The 15,877-nt window shown below is 39.3% G+C and overlaps 1 protein-coding gene across 1 annotated transcript in view; it reads left to right on the top strand.

The window, feature by feature from the left end:
- The window catches only part of MED12L (mediator complex subunit 12L), a 333,810-nt gene that overhangs the window by 312,507 nt on the left and 5,426 nt on the right, over positions 1-15,877 (top strand). The window contains exons 41-43 of the mRNA XM_053903719.1: positions 238-467; positions 2,710-2,866; positions 5,947-6,033. Coding sequence (XP_053759694.1) covers positions 238-467; positions 2,710-2,866; positions 5,947-6,033 — 474 coding nt within the window. The remainder of the gene's footprint in view (positions 1-237; positions 468-2,709; positions 2,867-5,946; positions 6,034-15,877) is intronic.

Raw genomic sequence — 15,877 nt, 5'->3', positions numbered from 1 at the left:
TTTTATTTTTAATTGAAATTTCTGGTGAATCATTATCCACCTAGTTCATTCTATAGCTTTCTTGCTAGCCTCTTGCTTCCAGAGTAGTCCTCCTCATATGTTGAGTTATAAGAGCTTTAGAGAACAGTGGCTTTCAGGGAGCTCCTTCTGGGTTTGTTTTTGCCCCCTATGACTCAGTGATAGCAAAGGTGGTGCTTACTGAAACATTAATTTTACTCCTTGTGCCCACACCTCCAGACCATGCCCCAGGGCTATACGATGTATGGAACGCAGATGCCTTTGCAGCAGACCCCTCAGCAACAGGCTGGTGGCGTGGTCCTCTCTCCTAGCTATAACTCCAGGACCTATCCGGCCACACATTCCAACCCGGCGCTAATGGAAAGACTCAGACAGATGCAGCAGCAGCCCAGTGGCTATGTTCAGCAGCAGGCGTCACCGTACCTGCAGCCCTTGACCAGCTCTCAGAGGTGATACATGTAGAAATAATGATTTCAATAGTAGACACTCAAATTCTTGTCTTTGTTATGCATTGTCTAGGGCGTGGCGCTTTATAATTGTTTTTATGAGCTTGCATATTTGCATGTAATTTGCATTGTGTCATCTCATTTTTAGTAGCATCCAGACAGAGGATCAAAATCAGCAGTGCCCCATCTTGTTTATTTCATTCAAGGCCTCTGAGGTTTGACTCACATCTGCCATAGTATGGATGTAATAGTTTAGATAATGCTAATATGTTAGCTCCAGTGTTTCTGCTCTTTTAAACAGATGTTTGGCTAACAATATCTTACTATGAAAAAATTGGTGATGATTGTTAGCATTGCCTGACTGGGATACTTTGGAGCTGTGAAGTCTGTGATTGGAATACTTGTTGTGCATGGTGCCCGTAAGAGTTTTGTTATCTTGTCATCCCCTTTTCTGCTGCAGGTATGGTTGGCAAAACAGGATGGTGAAAGACTCTTTCTCCATTCTTGCTGTACTTGGATCCCATAGACATCATGCATGGTAGCCACCAGCCATGCATGGCTATTTAAGTTTAGACTAATCAAAGTTAAATGAAAAGTTTAATTTCTCCATCACACCTGTCACATTTGAAGTGTTCAGTGGCCACATGCCGCCAAGCAGAGCCAACTCTGAAAGTGTGTGACCTGTGCAGTCACATGGTGTGCTGTGCTATAGAAGGCCCCCAGGCTTAATTGAATGCTCTCCTGTCACGTTCTTGAAAATCCTACTTGTTTTTGATCAAGGAACCTTGTGTTTCTGTTTCACACTGAAACCCAGAAATTATGTAGCTGGTCCAGGAGGCCAGTCGCTATCTTATTGGACAGCACAGATGTAGAGCATTTCAGGCAGTGTGGAAAGTTCTGTCGGACAGCGTTCATCTGAAAGAATTTTCATGCAAAATTCTGCACTAATACTAGACAGCCGCTTAGCTTCCGTGTTTTAAAATCAGTGGCTGCACATCAACACCAAGTAGTTAGTGCTTAGAACATTGGCATGGTTGATGGTGGCACATTTGGGCAAATAAATAAATTTGGAAAAACATTCATTGTATTTATTATTTTTCTAGTAAGGGGCAGCGAAGTGTATTGCCTATGAACTTGAACTTCAGAGCGCAGCCATTCTGGGTTTAAATCCTACCTGTGCTATTTACTGTCTGAATAACTTTGGGAAATCACTTCATTAGCTCTCCATTTTCTCATTTTTAAAATGAGGATAATGAAATGGAAATCCTTCCATTGAGGTATCACCTCTCACCAGTGAGAATGACTAGTATGAAAAAGACAAGAAATGACAAGTGTTGGCAAGGATGTGGAGGAAAAGGGAAGTCTTGTGCCCTGTTGGTGGGAACGTGAATTGGTGCAGCTGCTATGGAAAACCGTATGAAGGTTCCTCAGAAAAAAAGAAAAAGAAAAACCATATGATGCAGTAATTTCATTTCTGGGTATTCCAAAGAAAACAGAAATATTAATTCAAAAAGATGTATGTACCTCTATGTTTATCGCAGCATCATTTCACAATAGCTAAGCTATGGAAACAATCTAAGTGACCATTAGTAGATGAATGGACAAAGAAAATGTGTGTATACAGAATGGAATATTACTCAGCCATAAAAAAGAATAAATTCTTGCCATTTGTGACAACAGGGTAGATCTAGAAAGTATAATTGCTAATTGAAGTCAGAGAAAGACAAATACCATAAGATTTCACTTATATGTGGAATCTAAAAAACAAAACAATGAATAAACAAACAAAATAGAAACAGACTAATAAATACAGAGAACAAATCAGTAGTTGCCAGAGGGAAAAGGCCAGAGGGATGGGCAAAATAAATGAAGGGTATTAAGAGGTACAGATTTCTAGTTATACGTTACAGGGACAAAAAGTACAGCATAGGGAATATAGTCAATAATATGGTAATAACTTTGGTGACAGATGGTAGCTATACTTATTCTGGTGAGCATTTCATAATGTATGGAATTGTTGAATATGTGGTACTAATATAAACGTCAACTATCTTTCAGTTAAAAGTTTTAAATAAATAAAATGGGGATAATAAAACTGACCTCAAAGGGCTGCTGTGGGGAGTAAATGAAATAATACATTTCAGATTCTCACCACTCTGACTTCTCCAGAGTAAATGCTCAATTAATGTTACTTATTGAAGCATTTGCCTAGGTGTGAGACCAAGTTGTGTTATTTTTTTACCAGACTAAATCATCAGTCGCTTCAGCAGAGCCCTCTGGTAGGTGGAGGAATCGATGCAGTGCTCACTCCCACGCATCCAAGCCTCCCCTCGGTGCCCCTGCCTCAGGACCCAATGAGAACCAGACAGCCGCAGGTTCGACTGCAGCAGAGACTCCTCCAGGTTTGCGGCTGGGAATGGGGGCAATGCGTGAGGGGCCCTCGGCCGTCTTAAGAAATAAGAGGCCCCGAGACTTGAATCGCCAAGTTCCAAGGAGCCCCGTGTAGTTGACACTAGGAGCTAAACCGGTGTGATGTAGTTACAACTCGGCAAGGATCTTCCTGTGTCAGTGCCTTTACCAGGTTATGGGCAGGAGGGTGCATTTTGCGGAATGTCATTCCCCTTTCACAAATGTTCACGAGAGGGTGACTGGCTGCCTTTATCCTAAAAGTGTGTGTCAGCTTCCCCACTCACTGTTTAACTACAGACTATGCAGATTGAAGGCAGATTTTCTTTTATGTGCTGGGGGGGGGGGGGGGGAACAAGTAAAATTGAGCTGTCCATAGCTTTCATCAGATTCCTAGAGGGGTCTATAATCCAAAAAAATATCTCTGACACTTTTGGTCTGATGAAGCTGTGAAGTTGGAGTTACATAGCTAGGATATTTCAGAGGGATATTTCATTCTGTCTCTGGTCGAATCCAGAGAGCTATCCTTCATTTGATGTAAATATTTACGTACCTTAGATAAAGCGTTCCTCCCCTTGACACGTTCTTGTTTCTAACTTACTCATCTAGGAACTATAGGCTATTTATGTTTACCTGTTCCATTTGTCTTCATTATTAGCAAGTTTGTCCTAAGTTTTTGGATTGGATATCATCTGATGAGTCTCTGCGGTGGACTCTTATCAGTAATTCACCTTGAGATGCAACTGACATTTTGTGTGTTATTAAGAAAGAAAAAACACCACCAAAGACAGGGAATCTAGTAGAACTGGGATACCCAAAGCTATACTCTTGGAATGAGTTCAATAAACTTGTGCAGAAAGGGACCGTAAAGTAATGCGCATGTCTCAACCTTGACACTGGTTGGAGGGAAAAAAACGTCTCCCCTGAGAATTTGAACCACAAGTTCAAGTGGGATTGAGGTCTGAATTCAGTGTGACCCAAAAAATTCTGATTGACAGTACTCCCAAGTGATAGGCAGAAGCTGACACGAATCCTCCCGAAAAATGGGTTTTATAATTCTAAAATATCATTAGTTATACAATGCTGTTAGTTGCATCCCAACTTTTACCCGTTCAAATGTGAAGAAAAAGTTGTATCACAAAATTGATAACAGTTGGTAATTGGTTTAGGGAGAGTGTGGCCTACAAATGGCAGCCTCACTTACTGTACAGTTGTTGCCTCCAACATGGTTCCTTATAAGGAAAGCTTTCATTTGATAATATTATTATGAACAGTCATAGTGATATTTTCTTATATAATTTTGTCTCAGGTTCTGAGGATATATTTTCAGAACTTTATAGGACGGATATTTATTTTTATATTTCCCTCGGCTTTAAATTTCTCACTTCCAAATCACTGAAGAAAGTTATTACATTATTTACTACTTCCTGTCTTACATTGCTTTTCAAGGCTGCAGATTTTCAAAGCCTTTCTTTACTAGTTAATATGTGCTTTTTTATCCCAATTAGCATAGTATGCCCTTCTGGTAATGTTTTCTTTACCACACATTCCCTGGGGATAAAAGGGATTTACTTTTGCATCAGGATTATACTTTGTGGTGACTGACTACTTCCGTAAAGGAACTAATTAATAATGATGAAGTTAAGTTGGTTTTTCTTGAAAGATTTCACAGTGGGCCAAATGGAGAATTGGCTTTATATTATAATCAGCATAGTCCTGGTCCCACTTGCATTGTTCCAGTTGGGAGCAACGCTACCCAGACCCCCTGGTAGGATTCCATATCAACCAATATTGGCACTTAGTGGGTAATACCATCTGGTAATAGCTATTTGTTACCTTGCCCTAAAGAAGACAAATAATTTGGAAGATAGTATGCACACCAAGTTGGAAATGCAGAAGATGAAAAGAAGTCCAGCAGTGTCATCATTAAGATGAATGCCTGGATGGGGGAAACTTTGAAAGTCACCAAGACAAACCACCTATTAATATTTTCCTCTCCTCTGTGTCCCACATAGTGGATGCCTAGTCTGTGTTTCTTCGTGACTTGGAAGTGTTTTCCAAGAGCCATTTATTTAAGCCAACTTGGTCACTGAGAGAATTTGTCTTTATGCTAGTATCTTATGCCAGAACATCTCACATAAACATCTTGCTTTAAATTTTTTTTTTTCTTGGGCTCCTGGGTGGCTCAGTCAGTTAAAAGCATCTGTCTTTTGGGGTCAGGTCATGATCTTACAGTTCATAAGTTCCAGTTCCACATTGGGTGAGCTCTAGCCCCACTTCAGTGAGCATGAGCCCCGCTTTCTCTCTCTCCTTCCCTCCCTGCTCCTTGAAGGATTCTTTCTCTCCTTCTTTCTTTCTGCCCCTTGCTCACTTGAACCCTCTCTCTCAAAAAAAACTCTTTTTTCTTTTCTTTTTTCTTTTTAAGTGTATTTATTTATTTTGAGAGTGAGTGCAGGGGAGGGGCATAGAGAGAGGGAGAGAGAGTCCCAGTGCCAGGCTTCAACTTCTGAATTGTGAGATGACCAGAGCTGAAGTCACTTAACCCACTGAGCCACCCAGGCCCTCCCCCACCAAAAAAATTTATAATCTTTAAGAATTACTCTTCTCCCCCCTCCTCTTCCTGTCTTCCTTTGTTTGAGAGGTCTACATTTTTCTTAAAACAAAAACAAAAAACTACAAGAGTTTGTTCAGATGTCATAGGGACTAAAAAGGTAATTACTGAGTAGTCCTTGTCTAACCTGCTGGTATGAGATAGGATAAAGTATGTGCAAAGGCCGATGACCTGAAAGGCATCAAAACAGTAAGTATGCAGGATGTCCTTGGACAGCAGAGGGCAGTATATCTCTACCGAAGGAAGAGATCCTTGGGGTTGTATTGACCCAAGAAGGCTGCAGGGGAGAGCCAATTTAGGTCTTGACCTGGAAAAATGAACGACGTTTGTTAAGACAAAGACGCAGGAGGAAGGTGTGTATCATTTTTGTCGCAACAAGATAATTAGATAAAAGGTATATAGGGGGAGAGAAGAGATCGGAATATATTAACCCCTCTGTTGAAGTATAATCCTGTTTCGTTCCAGATGCAGCAGCCCCCCCAGCCCCAGCAGCCCCCGCAGCCCCAGAGTCAGACCCTTGGTCTCCAAGCAATGCAGCCCCAGCAGCCTTTGGTAAGGCCTAGTGTTGTGGAACCAAATATGTGGGGTTCTTCTTTAAAGGCAGGCTGCATTTTTCATGTCCCATAAAACTGTTAAGAATTGAAGTAGCCAGAATATACCCTAGAATTGTTCCCTAGAACTTTATCATTATAGTATGTTTGTTTTCCCAGAAAGGTATAAATAAATATTCTGGGTTCAGTAAGTCACACCATTTTTCCTTTGCAAATTTTTTCAGACTTTTCCATGGGCTAAAATATTTATGTTGAGACAGCAGTTTTTTTTCTAAACACTATTAAGATGATAATTTAGTATATCTATTACAAGGTTATCTTGAGTTTTTACTTTAATTTCAAAAAAGACGGAGTGTACCTTCTGAAATATTATCTTTACTGATATAAAGAAACTCTGATTTCAGCCAGGTATTTTCTATAAGATTTTCATGTAATTCATAATCTCATAATTCACTTCTTTAGCTTTGTCAAATTATGAAATGTCCAATGCATAGCATCAGTGTTTTCTGAACTTCCATAATTACAACACCCTTTACTTTCACAAATGCCATATCCCTGCTTTATTACGTAAGCATTTTTTTTCTTTAAATTGCTTCTTTTTTTTCAGTTTACGTAGATAAGTATGTTGTAAAAAGAAGAATTTTTATCACTACCATCAATGGTCACATCACTTGCTACATATTGGAAATATCTGTAAAAGTAAATGCTTGTTCTGAAGGTAACTGAGTAATATGAGTTGTGCAAGTACAATCTAAAATAAGCTGGCTTAGTGAACCCTTGGAAATCCTGGTGTAGACTCTTTTCAGGACAGGGTTACAAAGAGATGGTTGCTTTCACAACTTTTGTGGTAGAGAAAGATCAGTAGAGCTAGATGGTAAAGGACGGATAGTGTCCAAATAGAACTGATAAGGGAGCATTGGCAACTGGAAAAGGACATCTCAGATGCATTTTACAAGCCTCGGCCTTGGCCAGTTTGATCCCCATTTTTAAGGAAATTCTTCTTTATCATGAATCAGTTTTGTTCATTTTTTAGCTCCATTTACTTACTTATTTGTTTACTGTATAAGTGACATTTATTGCAATCCATCTTAAAAATCCTTTCTTAGGTAGAGGCAATATATATACATTCACAGCCTACATTCTTCATCATCAGAGTTGTATTAGCAGGGATCGGTTGACTGACTTACAAATGTTGTGGAAAGGACTCCTTGGCATAGGACACTGCTACCTCACCCTAACATCTAGCCCAAGAACAAGATAAAGTATTTTTAAGTAATTTCAAGCTAACAGAAGAATTAAAGGATAATACAAAGAATTACCATATATCCTCTTCCCAGATTCACTAATTATTAATATTTTGCCACATTTTCTGTATTCTTTCTATACACACGTACACATACACACACATGATCTGTACACATGAGTAAGTTGCAGGCTTGTGCTTCTTTACTCTGAGTACTTCATTGTGGTCTTTTAGGAACAAGATATTCTCTTACAAAAACTTGGTGCAGTTAGTGAAATCAGGTAATTTAACATCAATACAATGCTACGATCTATACATCTTTTGCAAATTGTGCCATTTGCACCGATAATATTCTTTACTCCAGTTTTTTTGTTTGTTTGTTTTGTTTTTGTTTTTTTTCCTGGTCTAGGATCATACTTTCATGTCTTTTTACTTTTTCATGTCTTTTTACTTTTTACTTTTTACTTTTTACTTTAATCTGGATCGATTCTGCAGCCCCCTTTTGTCTTTGCAGTTTCTGTTTTGTTTCCGTGACAGTGACATTTTGAGGTGCGTAGAATTTGTAGAGTGTAACTCAGGTTTTGATTTGTCTGATACTTCCTCATGATTAGATTCAGATCATGCACTTCTGGCAGGAGTATCACAGAGGTGGTGCTGTATCTTTCTCAGGTGTCACATTAGGATACACAGCACTGGTGCAATTACTTTAATCTTTGTGTTTAGGTGCTATGATAGTTATCTCCACTACAAGGTAATTGATTTTTCTTCTGTAGTTAAAAATAATTTACGGGGATAGCTTGATACAGTCTCATTGTTCTTTTACTCACAGACCTTTATCCACTAATGTCAGCATTTGTTAAATTATCCTCACCTTGGTCAAATTTTACTGTGGTAGTCGAAAGTGGTGATTTGCTAATAACTCTTGTTTTTTCTGCATGTAGCTGTTTGTATTCTATTTAAGGAAGAGCTTTCTCTTCTTCCCTATATGTCTTTCTGTGTTTCTATAAGTTATGTTTTGTTTTGTTTTTTTAATGGTTATTTATTTATTTTGAGAGAGAGCACCCACGAGTGAGTTGGGGAGGGACGGAGAGAGAATCCCAAGAAGGCCCTGCACTGTCAGCCCAGATCTTGACATAGGGCTCAATCTCACAACCCACAAGATCATGACCAGAGCTGAAACCAAGAGTTGGACACTCCACTGACTGAGCCACCCAAACACCCCTCCCTAAGTTGTGTTTTAAATATGAAGCCTAGGGGCTCCTGGGTGGCTCAGTCTGTTAAGCATCTGACTCTTGGTTTCAGCTCAGGTCATGATCTCGCAGTTCATGAGTTTGAGCCCTTCATCGGGCTCTGCACTGACAGCGTGGAGCCTGCTTGGGATTCTCTGTCTCCCTCTCTTCTTTTGTCCTTCCCCCATTCTCTATCTTTCTCAAAAAAATAAATAAACTTTATAAAATTGTTTAACTGTGAAGCCTAACATTTGATGCTTTGATTTTAAAATCTACAGCCACTGGGGAAAGTTTAACTTCTTGCCCCCTTCACCCAGTATTCCACAGTTACATAGGGCATCCATTAGATTACATTTGCCACTATATAAATTCACTTTCTACCAGGTATCTTACTATATCAGGCAGTAAAAAAGCTTAAAGTAGCCCCACTCTTTTGTTTCTAAATACAACAAAACATTCCAGTGATATTTTGACAGAACACGAAGAAATAAATGATAACATCTGCAAATTATATCCTGTTGAGCATTTGGGATATTTGATGTTGACCTGGCAAATTTTTAACCTTTCTTTCTTTCTCATTTAAAACAAAGACTTCTTATGCCATAATGCCCATGTGAACAACAGAAGCTTCCGAAAAGAACTGGGGAAGTTAACTCTAATAGAAATTTTCAGAGATTTCATGCAAATTCATAAGTGAACACTTAATGGACAATTATAAGGAACCCATTAATTTAAGAATTATAACTTCTTTGGCTAGCCATTGCTAATAAGAAACTGATTGCATAGTACCTAGTATACCAGAGGAGCAAACATTAAGTGTAGAACTGCTTCAGTTACTTTTTAAATTTTTTTTTTCAACGTTTTTTATTTATTTTTGGGACAGAGAGAGACAGAGCATGAACAGGGGAGGGGCAGAGAGAGAGGGAGACACAGAATCGGAAACAGGCTCCAGGCTCCGAGCCATCGGCCCAGAGCCGGACGCGGGGCTCGAACTCACGGACCGCGAGATCGTGACCTGGCTGAAGTCGGAGGCTTAACCGACTGCGCCACCCAGGCGCCCCAAGTTACTTTTGAATATGTCACAGGAGGATAGTGCACCTTTTTACCTGCTTTTGACATTTAATTCCTATATGTAAATAAACATACATGACATAGTCACATATATGTGGCTCACAAATATAATAAATTTTTTATTAATATTCAAATTAAGATTTTAATAAAATCTGATATTAAGTCTACATATTTAAATGTATTAATATTTAAACTATGTACTTTTTCCACATATTTAAAATCCATATATTGAATCACACAGATGCACAACTGTCATCCTAAGACTGTTTTACTTGTCAGAAATGTTGACTTTAATTTGTGGTCACGTGTCCTTATAAAATAGTTCATAATTTTGAAAAACTTGAGTTGGATGGACACCTGCAACTAAGCAGATAACAACATCTTTATTACCCTTTCTTTTTGGCCTTTCATCCCCCTCTTATTAAACACTATTTTAGTTGGTTTATAATGTAGCATGTAGGAAATATGTAAAATTAAATGCATAAAATGTTTTTATTCTTAGAGAATTGTGTTATATAAACACAGATGGATATTGATATCAAGTGCCTGAAATGTAATGATTATTTTGGGTAGGGTAAAAAAAAAAAAATTTGATTCTATCACAAAGTTAAATTTATAGGGCTTGTTGGAAATTGTCTTTAAACTTCCTAATTATAATTTAAAGCAGAGGATCAGCTTTTACAGAGTTGAGAAGAGACTCTATCCCCATGTTCCAGTAGAAATAAAGCATATCTAATACAAGGGAATTTAATATCTTTTCTACTCATCTAGAAGTCTCATAAATATTTAATATATTTATTATGTGTAAAGAATACATATCACATTTATTCAGTTTCAACCTCTAAGGAGACAGTATTGAAGTTTTTCATGTAGTGGATTATATTTCACTCACTAGCTGAAAATAAATACATCCTAAGGATTGAGCAGAGTAGTCAAAACGTGGCCCATGATATTTCCCCACTGTGTTCTAGTAAAGTAATTCCAGAGAAACAAAAAACAGTCTTCATGGATAGTGTAATTCACAGCAAGCTTTTTCAGCCTTTTTCTTTCTTTCTTTCTTTCTTTCTTTCTTTCTTTCTTTCTTTCTTTCTTTCTTTCTTTCTTTCTTTTCTTTCTTTTCTTTCTTTTCTTTCTTTTCTTTCTACCTGAAGTCTTTTTTAAAAGTTCTCTTGGAAGCACAGGGTCTTATGTTTAGAGCACTATATTCTAATCTAGACAGCAATTATTTGTACATATGCAGAACTATTGTATATGTCATAAGTCAGGATAGGCTAGGAAATTTTGAATACCACTTAGAGTGACAGATTTCAGGATTAGAAGTTTTAAAGGGATGTCAACGAACTTAGAGTTTTACATTGTTGTAATTAGTTCTTTTTTTTCAGTGTACTTTCATTTGGCTTCCATATATATACTTTTAAGTTTATTAACATAGTCTGCATGTTTGTAATTTTATATTGCTGTGAAGTCAGCTATATTCTTCTGCTATTATTTGCTTAACACCCCACTTAACTGCCGAACACTGATATTGTTTCCAATTTCCAAAATAATGCTGCTAGGGGTGTTTTGATATATATTTTTTTTTCTTTTTGGTTTTCTTATAATGAAGGAAAGTAGAAGCATAGGAAGAAAGTTACCTCTAATTACATATCTTCAGAACAGCAGTAGCACAAAGCCTTAACAGTATTAAGAAAAAAAGTTGTATTTCTTAAAATTTTATATTGTTTCTTTGCTGGAGACTGAGCAGTAAGCTGGCTGTTGACGAGAAGCCAGCTCTGACTCATTCAGAGTTCTGATTCATGCAGTCACAGGGGAGAAGTGGTACCGGTAGCCCAGCCACCATCCTCTCAGTGACTTGTCCTACTGCTATCTGGTGACATTCACGGGTCCGTTCAGCTAGTGCTTAGTCGTTGTGGACAGAAGAGGCCGGCTCTGGGCCAGAGGTCATAAGCGCAGTAAGGAAGTACGTAGCATGCTCCCTGCCCCCAGACAGCTTAGAATCCCAGGAAGCCGTTGAGCAATGGCACTGTATGGCAGAAGCAGAAGTACTGGTGGAGCTGTGTTTGTTGGCTAGGGCTCGTGAAACAAAGCACCACACACTGGGGGGCTTAACCAACAGAAGTGTGTTACCTCCTAGTTCCGGAGGCTGGGAGTCCAAGATCAGGGTGTCCGCAGAGGTGGTTCCTTCTGTGGGCCATGAGGGAGAAATCCGCTCCAGGAGTCTCCCCCTGGCTTTTGGTGGTTTGCTGATGGTCTTTGGCATTCCTTGGTCATCGAAACAGACATGATCTCTACCTTCGTCCTCTCATGACGCTCTCACTGTGTGCGTTTATGTCCAAATTTCCCTTCTTTATAAGGACACCAGTCACATTGGATCAGGTCCTATCCTAATGATCTCATTTTAGCTTGATTACCCTCTACAAAGACCCCATCTCCAAGTAAGGTCCTGAGGGTTATGGTGCCAGCAAAGCTTTCAAGACAGCGTAATTCAGCCCATCACAGAGGTCAGGAAGAGGATGAGAAGCTTGGGAAGCCTTGATGGGCAGGAGGTTGAGTGCGGCAGACCTAGGAAGGCCGTAGGAGTTTTTGACTGCTCTCTGACTACCCCCTGGTTGACAGCAGCTGCTGGGACGTGTGGCACAGTGATTGTTAACACCCACATAGGCAAGTTGGTCACTGCTATAAAAAGTGACCCTAGGAGTCAAAACTGACTTAGAACAGAAATTGGTACTTTTTCAAAAAGCATCATTTGGAAACAGCTTTTCTGTGAAAAGAGGAAGTGTTAGAAAGGCCTGTGCTTACGGATTAAATGCGGTGTCAGCTTAGTATCCATGCCTGTATTGTTACCCGCTTGCTCAAGTCTTTGGCTGACTTGTGTTTGCTGAGGGAAGAGCACCTGGAAAGAAAGGCTGAGCACCCTCGCTGGAAGATTATATTTGGCCTCTCTGGTTTTGACCTAAATTATCGTTCTTGACTTGAAAAATAGCTTCAGTAAGCTTTTGAGTCATGACGATTAAATTAACTCTTGATGGACTATGTTAACAGGCTGTGATCTTTTCTTTAAAACTGCTTTTAGCTTTTAAGAAAGTGAACTTTGCATCATCCTGCCGTGTCATTTCTTTTCATCTTAAACTCAGAGTGTCCTAGTTGGGTGGCCTGGAAAACATGCTAATACAAAGCTTTAAAAAGTTGGCTTTATTTAAACTGATTGATCTTTGTGTCAGTATCGAATTGAATATAATGCCTTATGAAAATTTGCATAATGGCAGCAGTACTTAACTGCATTATTTTGTAGCCAAACATCATGTGTGAAATTGTCATACAGTCTTCAAAAAATTCATATGCTCCATTCAGAGACATTGAGCCAGATGCCTCTAGAATTTTAAATTAGCCAGATACTATTTTCCTTTTCAAATGGAAAAAAGTAGGTCAGAGAAATTTATTGAGCTATGTTACCTTCCTCTGCATGAATTTTTTTTTCGTGTTGTGTTTTTTTTTTTTTTTTTCCTTTTTGAAGGGAAAGGAGGAGTAGTTTCCAGATGAAGGATAGGGAAGACATGTGAGAGATTTCTGGTAATAGGACAGATATATATATATATTTTTTCCCCACTAAAAACTATATACAGATTTTTAAAAAATGGCTGCATGCAAGTTAGTAGCTAAACTGCAAATAAGTCCCATGCCTGGTAGTCTGAAATCTGTTGCTGCTGGTCCTTTCTGAATGTGCCACCTTGCAAATGGCAATATGGGAGCACATGTACTTCTGGCCAGGCACTCAGTGGAGGGGCCCTCATGGTGCCGTGGGCACTGGTGCTGGAACTGGTACTGATGAAAGGTTGTGTTCCATTCATCAGAGTACCCTAAAACTGGACTCTCTCAGCTGGCCGTGCAGGTTTCAAGTAAATGTTGCCTTGGTGCAAATATTGCCTTGTCTTTTGCTCACTGATAGTGTGGTCACAGGTTTTAGGACGTAGCTCTCAGGAGTCAGGAACCGTGCTTTACTCTCTTTGGTGTTCCTAGGACCCAAAAATGTGCCTGGATTTGGTTAACTGTTGTTGACTTGTTTGTTGAATGCCGTAGCAATGAAGGAAAAAAAAGCCCCACCTACTTATTACCCGTTCAGAAGATACGGTGTCTAAACCAGCTGTGGGGGGGTAGAAAGGCCCAGCACTCTTTCTTCAGCCCTGCTGCTCCTTACGACCAGTCGGTGTCTGCTGCTGCAAAGACATGCCCAAAGAAGCCAGCTTTTCTGACACAAAAATGATTCAATGACAATTATTTAAGTGGAAATTGCTACTTAGATATGTACTGTGCCTTAGTAATGATTGAGCAGGAATATTAAACACTCTTGAATAAGCATGTGTTGTCAAAATAGGGATTTAGGGATTAGTCAGAATACATCATAATAAAATGGTAAAATTTTTTTTTTTTTGAGTTCATCAGAGAATGTGTTTAGTGGAGAGTAGTTATGTCCTGTTGGTTAGTTGGCTATACCTGACCGACATTGTTGAGCTCTGTGCTTTGTCTTGTGGTTGCAGCAAGAGCACGCTGCCCCCAAGAAGAGCAAAATCCAGAAAACTAGGGAGAGAAGCGACTGTCACATGACACCACATATGATAATAAAGGCATCTCCACAGTACTAGGGATACATGAGCAGTGATTCGCTCTTCAAATTCCCAAGGGAGTAGGTGAGCACTTGAGCTGATCTTTGAAGGACAAGCAGATTTTTAGGAGCACATAGGGTAGGATGAAGGGGGAAAGAAGGGTTTCTAGAGGAGGGATTAACATCTGCAGAGGCACAGAGGTGAACAAAACCATGATCATCACCTGTACGGATAGGGTCTAGAAAAATCTTTCCTCTTTATTTATCAGATTTAAGCAGGAAAGGATTTAAACGTACACAGACTGTGATTTTTAGAACCCCTAGGAAACCTCAACTGATCCACGTTGATGTGTGTCCTAAAAAGTTCCAGTTCCTACTTCAGGGATGGTTCTGAAATCTAGCCAAGCATCAGACCACTTAGGGGAACGATTTGCAAATGCAAATATCTAGCACTTTTGCCCCAGAAACTCTAATTCAGGAAGAAAGGGGAAGAGCCTACTAGGGCGACTCTTCAAATTTCCCGATGGCTTGACATTCTTCAGCCAGTTTTTTGCAGAAGCTCGGTGAATTGATTTGAAACACTCACCAGTTAGGTTTCTGTGGGAACCGGTGGCACTTTCTCTTTCCCTGGTGGAAAGTGCTCCAGGGCCCAGGGAAATTGTAAGTCTTGCCTGCTGACATTCACAAACAGATGAAAGCAAATTAAAATTAGTATCAGAGGGGTGCCTGGGTGGCTCAGTCGGTTAAGCGGCTGTTTGTTGACTTGTTTGTTGAATGCCATAGCAATGAAGGAAAGATCAGGTCATGATCTCACAGTCCGTGAGTTCGAGCCCCACGTCAGGCTCTGTGCTGACAGCTCAGAGCCTGGAGCCTGTTTCAGATTCTGTGTTTCCCTCTCTCTGACCCTCCCCTGTTGATGCTCTGTCTCTCCCTGTCTCAAAAATAAATAAACGTTAAAAAATAAAATTAAAAAAAAATTAGTATCAGAGTGGCCTTGAGAGAAGTATGTAGGAAAACACTACAACTGAAGGCACTTTGGATTGGAGACCTGTCCCACCACTTCCTTCTGGGGGCCTGAGGAAGCTGGTCTCAAAGTTTTTGGTCTTGGAACCCCTTCTCATTCAAAAATGACTGTGGACCCAAAGAGCTTTTATGTGTCTGTTAATATTTGTTGTATTAGAAATTAAAATAGAAATATTACTAACATTTGGTAATATATTCTAAAATTCTCATTACATATTAACCAGAAATAACACTTTTATGAATAATGAATGAATAATAAAAATATGAGTATTTTTCAAAATATAAAGTGAGTAGAATGACATTGTTTACATTTTTGAATTCTATTTAAATGTCTGGATAAATGGAAAACATACTGTTTGTTGCAAGATCACACATTATATAGCTTCTGGAAAACTGCATTGTACACTCCTGAGACAGAGAGCAAAAACAAATAATGCCTTAGTATTATTATGAAAATGGATTTGACTTTGCAGGTACCTCCAATAGTCACGGGGTTCCCTGGAGAATAATTATCTCTTCAGGCCACCCAGCAGAACACCTGTTATCTTCCTATACGTGTGCATGTGTACTCACACACCCATGCACACTGCACACAGGCTTCCTAAGTATTAGTTCCTGCCTAGGCTCCTCAAAATAAAGATTCTGAGAAGATGGACTACCATGGTTCACTCTAGGAATT

Source organism: Panthera pardus, unplaced genomic scaffold (assembly GCF_024362965.1).
Source record: "Panthera pardus isolate Hobbes unplaced genomic scaffold, ASM2436296v1 HiC_scaffold_16, whole genome shotgun sequence".
In the NCBI taxonomy this organism is placed as follows: domain Eukaryota; kingdom Metazoa; phylum Chordata; class Mammalia; order Carnivora; family Felidae; genus Panthera; species Panthera pardus.
Note: the sequence above shows the minus strand (reverse complement) of the source record. Positions and strands in the feature narration are given on the sequence as shown.